This window comes from Salvelinus alpinus, chromosome 3 (assembly GCF_045679555.1).
Source record: "Salvelinus alpinus chromosome 3, SLU_Salpinus.1, whole genome shotgun sequence".
Classification (NCBI taxonomy): Eukaryota; Metazoa; Chordata; class Actinopteri; order Salmoniformes; family Salmonidae; genus Salvelinus; species Salvelinus alpinus.
In genome coordinates this window covers 104533738-104542349 of record NC_092088.1, presented here as the reverse complement: position 1 = coordinate 104542349, position 8612 = coordinate 104533738, and the positions used below count along the sequence as shown (strand labels likewise).

Genomic DNA, 8612 nt, shown 5'->3' with positions numbered 1-8612 from the left:
TCTGCTGAAACAACAGGGCCAGATACCATCTCCACAGCTATCTCCACAGCTAGCGCCACAGCTAGCTCCACAGCTAGCGCCACAGCTATCTACACAGTTAGCTCCAGAGTTAGCTCCACAGCTATCGCCACAGCTATCTACACAGTTAGCTCCACAGCTATCTCCACGGCTAGCGCCACAGCTATCTGCACGGTAGCGCCACAGCTAGCACCACAGCTAGCTCCACAGTAAAAGCTATATTAAAATGATCTATGTCTGGGTGTTTATACAGACAACTGCTGCATGCTCCTGCAATAGAACAGTACATCCAATCATGTCACGAGGAAACAGAAATCTCCTTGTGTGTCATAAAAGCCCTCCTGAACAGACTAGTGGGTCAATTCATCATTGGGGTTATATAAGAGACTCTGTGGGGTTTATTGTGCTGTTGGTCATTAATGAATGAGGGAGAGTAAGGGTATTGTCACTGTCAGGGGTAGTGGATTTAATTCAGGTCGCCGATGTGGAGGGAGGTGAGGTAGAGTGTTTGGACTGAACCACGAGGGAGGTGAGGGGTATGTGAGGTAGAGTGTTTGGACTGAACCACGAGGGAGGTGAGGGGTATGTGAGGTAGAGTTTGGACTGAACCACGAAGGAGGTGAGGGGTGTGTGAGGTAGAGTTTGGACTGAACCATAAAGGAGGTGAGGGGTGTGTGAGGTAGAGTTTGGACTGAACCATAAAGGAGGTGAGGGGTGTGTGAGGTAGAGTTTGGACTGAACCATAAAGGAGGTGAGGGGTGTGTGAGGTAGAGTTTGGACTGAACCATAAAGGAGGTGAGGGGTGTGTGAGGTAGAGTTTGGACTGAACCATAAAGGAGGTGAGGGGTGTGTGAGGTAGAGTTTGGACTGAACCATAAAGGAGGTGAGGGGTGTGTGAGGTAGAGTTTGGACTGAACCATAAAGGAGGTGAGGGGTGTGTGAGGTAGAGTTTGGACTGAACCATAAAGGAGGTGAGGGGTGTGTGAGGTAGAGTTCGGACTGAACCATAAAGGAGGTGAGGGCTGTGTGAGGTAGAGTTTGGACTGAACCATAAAGGAGGTGAGGGGTGTGTGAGGTAGAGTTTGGACTGAACCATAAAGGAGGTGAGGGGTGTGTGAGGTAGAGTTTGGACTGAACCATAAAGGAGGTGAGGGGTGTGTGAGGTAGAGTTCGGACTGAACCATAAAGGAGGTGAGGGCTGTGTGAGGTAGAGTTTGGACTGAACCATAAATGAGGTGAGGGCTGTGTGAGGTAGAGTTTGGACTGAACCATAAAGGAGGTGAGGGGTGTGTGAGGTAGAGTTTGGACTGAACCATAAAGGAGGTGGAGTGGTGTGTGAGGTAGAGTTTGGACTGAACCATAAAGGAGGTGAGGGGTGTGTGAGGTAGAGTTTGGACTGAACCATAAATGAGGTGAGGGCTGTGTGAGGTAGAGTTTGGACTGAACCATAAAGGAGGTGAGGGGTGTGTGAGGTAGAGTTTGGACTGAACCATAAAGGAGGTGAGGGCTGTGTGAGGTAGAGTTTGGACTGAACCATAAAGGAGGTGGGGGGTGTGTGAGGTAGAGTTTGGACTGAACCATAAAGGAGGTGAGGGGTGTGTGAGGTAGAGTTTGGACTGAACCATAAAGGAGGTGAGGGGTGTGTGAGGTAGAGTTTGGACTGAACCATAAAGGAGGTGAGGGGTGTGTGAGGTAGGGTTTGGACTGAACCATAAAGGAGGTGGAGGGGTGTGTGAGGTAGAGTTTGGACTGAACCATAAAGGAGGTGAGGGGTGTGTGAGGTAGAGTTTGGACTGAACCATAAAGGAGGTGAGGGGTGTGTGAGGTAGAGTTTGGACTGAACCATAAAGGAGGTGGAGGGGTGTGTGAGGTAGAGTTTGGACTGAACCATAAAGGAGGTGGGGGTTGTGTGAGGTAGAGTTTGGACTGAACCATAAAGGAGGTGGAGGGGTGTGTGAGGTAGAGTTTGGACTGAACCATAAAGGAGGTGGAGTGGTGTGTGAGGTAGAGTTTGGACTGAACCATAAAGGAGGTGGAGTGGTGTGTGAGGTAGAGTCTGGACTGAACCATAAAGGAGGTGAGGGGTGTCTGTGTGCTTTGACGGTACCATGGTCCTGATCCGGAGCCTCCAGGTTGTATCCGTACCCCAGCAGGGTGCGGACAGCCTCCCTCAGACTGTCCTTGTTGGACTTCTTGGTCCTCTCGTCCAGCAGAATGTACGGAACCAAGCGCGGGTTCCTACGATTCTTCACATCCTTCACAAGGAAGGGGGAGATAGTTAGGACTTCATAAACACACTGGACTAAAGAAGAGGAGGACTTCATAAACACACTGAACTAAAGAAGAGGAGGACTTCATAAACACACTGGACTAAAGACGAGGAGGCCTTCATAAACACACTGAACCAAAGAAGAGGAGGCCTTCATAAACACACTGAACCAAAGAAGAGGAGGACTTCATAAACACACTGGACTAAAGAAGAGGAGGGGGACTTCATAAACACACTGAACTAAAGAAGAGGAGGACTTCATAAACACACTGAACTAAAGACGAGGAGGACTTCATAAACACACTGGACTAAAGAAGAGGAGGACTTCATAAACACACTGAACCAAAGAAGAGGAGGACTTCATAAACACACTGAACTAAAGAGGAGGAGGGGGACTTCATAAACACACTGGACTAAAGAAGAGGAGGGGGACTTCATAAACACACTGAACTAAAGAAGAGGAGGGGGACTTCATAAACACACTGGACTAAAGAAGAGGAGGACTTCATAAACACACTGAACTAAAGAAGAGGAGGACTTCAATAAACACACTGAACTAAAGAAGAGGAGGACTTCAATAAACACACTGAACTAAAGAAGAGGAAGGCTTCATAAACACACTGAACTAAAGAAGAGGAGGACTTCAATAAACACACTGAACTAAAGAAGAGGAGGACTTCAATAAACACACTGAACTAAAGAAGAGGAGGACTTCATAAACACACTGAACTAAAGAAGAGGAGGCCTTCAATAAACACACTGAACTAAAGAAGAGGAGGACTTCAATAAACACACTGAACTAAAGAAGAGGAGGACTTCAATAAACACACTGAACTAAAGAAGAGGAGGACTTCATAAACACACTGAACTAAAGAAGAGGAGGCCTTCAATAAACACACTGAACTAAAGAAGAGGAGGGCTTCATAAACACACTGAACTAAAGAAGAGGAGGACTTCATAAACACACTGAACTAAAGAAGAGGAGGACTTCATAAACACACTGAACTAAAGAAGAGGAGGCCTTCAATAAACACACTGAACTAAAGAAGAGGAGGGCTTCATAAACACACTGAACTAAAGAAGAGGAGGACTTCATAAACACACTGAACTAAAGAAGAGGAGGACTTCATAAACACACTGAACTAAAGAAGAGGAGGACTTCATAAACACACTGAACTAAAGAAGAGGAGGCCTTCAATAAACACACTGAACTAAAGAAGAGGAGGGCTTCATAAACACACTGAACTAAAGAAGAGGAGGACTTCATAAACACACTGAACTAAAGAAGAGGAGGCCTTCAATAAACACACTGAACTAAAGAAGAGGAGGGCTTCATAAACACACTGAACTAAAGAAGAGGAGGACTTCATAAACACACTGAACTAAAGAAGAGGAGGACTTCATAAACACACTGAACTAAAGAAGAGGAGGACTTCATAAACACACTGAACTAAAGAAGAGGAAGTCTTCATAAACACACTGAACCAAAGAAGAGGAGGACTTCATAAACACACTGAACTAAAGAAGAGGAGGACTTCATAAACACACTGGACTAAAGACGAGGAGGACTTCATAAACACACTGAACTAAAGAAGAGGAGGACTTCATAAACACACTGAACTAAAGAAGAGGACTTCATAAACACACTGAACTAAAGAAGAGGAGGACTTCATAAACACACTGCACTAAAGAAGAGGAAGTCTTCATAAACACACTGAACTAAAGAAGAGGAAGTCTTCATAAACACACTGAACTAAAGAAGAGGAGGACTTCAATAAACACACTGAACTAAAGAAGAGGAGGACTTCATAAACACACTGAACTAAAGAAGAGGAGGACTTCATAAACACACTGAACTAAAGAAGAGGAGGTCTTCATAAACACACTGAACTAAAGAAGAGGAGGACTTCATAAACTCACTGAACTAAAGAAGAGGAGGTCTTCATAAACACACTGAACTAAAGAAGAGGAGGACTTCATAAACACACTGAACTAAAGAAGAGGAGGGGGACTTCATAAACACACTGAACTAAAGAAGAAAAGTTAGGACTTCATAAACACACTGAACTAAAGAAGAGGAGGACTTCAATAAACACACTGAACTAAAGAAGAGGAGGACTTCATAAACACACTGAACTAAAGAAGAGGAGGACTTCATAAACACACTGGACTAAAGAAGAGGAGGACTTCATAAACACACTGAACTAAAGAAGAGGAGGACTTCATAAACACACTGAACTAAAGAAGAGAAGTTAGGACTTCATAAACACACTGAACTAAAGAAGAGAAGTTAGGACTTCATAAACACACTGAACTAAAGAAGAGGAGGACTTCATAAACACACTGAACTAAAGAAGAGAAGTTAGGACTTCATAAACATATCAGAAAGATAAGTACCCTTAGTTTTATTGAGTGAAATGTTTCTCCTGACTACCCTGCAAGTCACTACTTGAACTATCGCTAATTTTATAAACACAAAGGCAAATATGGAAGGCTAACCCCAACACCAGACTAACCCCAACCCCCTCTAAAACAATATATACACCAGACTAACCCTAACCCCCTCTAAAACAATATATACACCAGACTAACCCTAACCCCCTCTAAAACAATGTATACACCAGACTAACCCTAACCCCCTCTAAAACAATATATACACCAGACTAACCCTAACCCCCTCTAAAACAATATATACACCAGACTAACCCTAACCCCCTCTAAAACAATGTATACACCAGACTAACCCCAACCCCCTCTAAAACAATATATGCACCAGACTAACCCTAACCCCCTCTAAAACAATATGTACACCAGACTAACCCTAACCCCCTCTAAAACAATGGATACACCAGACTAACCCTAACCCCCTCTAAAACAATATATACACCAGACTAACCCTAACCCCCTCTAAAACAATATATACACCAGACTAACCCTAACCCCCTCTAAAACAATGTATACACCAGACTAACCCCAACCCCCTCTAAAACAATATATACACCAGACTAACCCTAACCCCCTCTAAAACAATGGATACACCAGACTAACCCTAACCCCCTCTAAAACAATATATACACCAGACTAACCCTAACCCCCTCTAAAACAATATATACACCAGACTAACCCTAACCCCCTCTAAAACAATGGATACACCAGACTAACCCTAACCCCCTCTAAAACAATATATACACCAGACTAACCCTAACCCCCTCTAAAACAATATATACACCAGACTAACCCTAACCCCCTCTAAAACAATGTATACACCAGACTAACCCCAACCCCCTCTAAAACAATATATACACCAGACTAACCCTAACCCCCTCTAAAACAATATATACACCAGACTAACCCTAACCCCCTCTAAAACAATGGATACACCAGACTAACCCTAACCCCCTCTAAAACAATATATACACCAGACTAACCCTAACCCCCTCTAAAACAATATATACACCAGACTAACCCTAACCCCCTCTAAAACAATGGATACACCAGACTAACCCTAACCCCCTCTAAAACAATATATACACCAGACTAACCCTAACCCCCTCTAAAACAATATATACACCAGACTAACCCTAACCCCCTCTAAAACAATGGATACACCAGACTAACCCTAACCCCCTCTAAAACAATATATACACCAGACTAACCCTAACCCCCTCTAAAACAATGGATACACCAGACTACCCAATCACCAGACTAACCCAATCTCCACCCTGTAGTATAGTCTGTAGTATAGTCTGTTGTCTGTAGTCTAGCCTGTAGTCTGTAGTTTAGCCTGTAGTCTGTAGTATAGTCTGTGGGCCCATTAATGGGCCCAGCAGCACCTCTATAGTGGGCCCAGCGGCACCTCTATAGTGGGCCCAGCGGCACCACTGTAGTGGGCCCAGCGGCACCTCTGTAGTGGGCCCAGCAGCACCTCTGTAGTGGGCCCATTAAAGATGCCAAGGGTCCTATACATTTTTAATTGGGGGGCTGTTGAGCTGTTTCAGCACCCTGGTCAACGCCCTCACCACCACCACCGCCACCACCACCGCCACTACCACCATCACCACCACCACCACCACCACCACCACCACCCTCACCACCACCCTCACCACCACCACCACCACCACCACCACCCCCACCCCCACCACCACCACCACACTGCTGCAGCCCGGCTGCACACACAAACACACACACCTTTGGGTGACACACCTGCTGGATGCCGTAGGTCCAGCCCTGGCGTATGCGATCCCTGGCCCACACATTGTGAGCGTTCTCCGCCAGCTTGTCCACCATGGCCTCCTGGGTAGAGGCCAGCTTGATGTGGCCCAGATCCATAGGAGCAGGCTTGTAGCCACTAGACAGCTCATAACTGGACCAGAGACGATGCACGCACACACACAGAGAGAGAAAACATTAGTCTAGGGAGACGCTGTTGGATGGAAGAAAAGCAGTTTGGCATGAGAATGTTTACCCATCTGGTAAAGGACTAGGTTAAAACATTAAAACAGACCCCCATCTGGTAAAGGACTAGGTTAAAACAGACACCCATCTGGTAAAGGACTAGGTTAAAACATTAAAACAGACACCAATCTGGTAAAGGACTAGGTTAAAACAGACATCCATCTGGTAAAGGACTAGGTTAAAACAGACATCCATCTGGTAAAGGACTAGGTTAAAACACTAAAACAGACACCCATCTGGTAAAGGACTAGGTTAAAACAGACACCCATCTGGTAAAGGACTAGGTTAAAACATTAAAACAGACACCAATCTGGTAAAGGACTAGGTTAAAACATTAAAACAGACACCCATCTGGTAAAGGACTAGGTTAAAACAGACACCCATCGGATAAAGGACTAGGTTAAAACAGACATCCATCGGATAAAGGACTAGGTTAAAACAGACATCCATCTGGTAAAGGACTAGGTTAAAACATTAAAACAGACACCCATCTGGTAAAGGTTAAAACATTAAAACAGACATCCATCTGGTAAAGGACTAGGTTAAAACAGACACCCATCGGATAAAGGACTAGGTTAAAACAGACATCCATCGGATAAAGGACTAGGTTAAAACAGACACCCATCTGGTAAAGGACTAGGTTAAAACAGACACCCATCGGATAAAGGACTAGGTTAAAACAGACATCCATCGGATAAAGGACTAGGTTAAAACAGACATCCATCTGGTAAAGGACTAGGTTAAAACATTAAAACAGACATCCATCTGGTAAAGGACTAGGTTAAAACAGACACCCATCTGGTATAGGACTAGGTTAAAACAGACATCCATCTGGTAATGGACTAGGTTAAAACAGAGACCCATCTGATAAAGGACTAGGTTAAAACAGACACCCATCTGGTAAAGGACTAGGTTAAAACAGACATCCATCTGGTAAAGGACTAGGTTAAAACAGACACCCATCTGATAAAGGACTAGGTTAAAACATTAAAACAGACACCCATCTGATAAAGGACTAGCTTAAAACAGACATCCATCTGGTAATGGACTAGGTTAAAACAGAGACCCATCTGATAAAGGACTAGGTTAAAACATTAAAACAGACACCCATCTGATAAAGGACTAGCTTAAAACAGACACCCATCTGGTAAAGGACTAGGTTAAAACATTAAAACAGACACCCATCGGGTAAAGGACTAGGTTAAAACAGACACCCATCTGGTAAAGGACTAGGTTAAAACAGACATCCATCTGGTAAAGGACTAGGTTAAAACAGACACCCATCTGGTAAAGGACTAGGTTAAAACAGACATCCATCTGGTAAAGGACTAGGTTAAAACATTAAAACAGACACCCATCTGGTAAAGGACTAGGTTAAAACATTAAAACAGACACCCATCGGGTAAAGGACTAGGTTAAAACAGACACCCATCTGGTAAAGGACTAGGTTAAAACAGACATCCATCTGGTAAAGGACTAGGTTAAAACAGACATCCATCTGGTAAAGGACTAGGTTAAAACAGACATCCATCTGGTAAAGGACTAGGTTAAAACATTAAAACAGACATCCATCTGGTAAAGGACTGGGTTAAAACATTAAAACAGACACCCATCTGGTAAAGGACTAGGTTAAAACATTAAAACAGAGACCCATCTGGTAAAGGACTAGGTTAAAACAGACATCCATCTGGTAAAGGACTAGGTTAAAACAGACACCCATCTGGTAAAGGACTAGGTTAAAACATTAAAACAGACACCCATCTGGTAAAGGACTAGGTTAAAACAGACATCCATCTGGTAAAGGACTAGGTTAAAACATTAAAACAGACACCCATCTGGTAAAGGACTAGGTTAAAACAGACACCCATCC

At 44.0% G+C, this 8612-nt stretch overlaps 1 protein-coding gene across 1 annotated transcript in view; it reads right to left on the bottom strand.

Moving 5' to 3' along the window:
• The window catches only part of LOC139569897 (ryanodine receptor 2-like), a 58692-nt gene extending 52017 nt beyond the window's left edge, over positions 1-6675 (bottom strand). The window contains exons 1-2 of the mRNA XM_071391221.1: positions 6476-6675; positions 2126-2273 (exon numbers count right to left, since the gene is read on the bottom strand). Of these exons, the coding sequence (XP_071247322.1) occupies positions 2126-2273; positions 6476-6616 (289 nt within the window). The 5' untranslated portion in view covers positions 6617-6675. The remainder of the gene's footprint in view (positions 1-2125; positions 2274-6475) is intronic.
• Positions 6676-8612: the final 1937 nt, after the last annotated feature.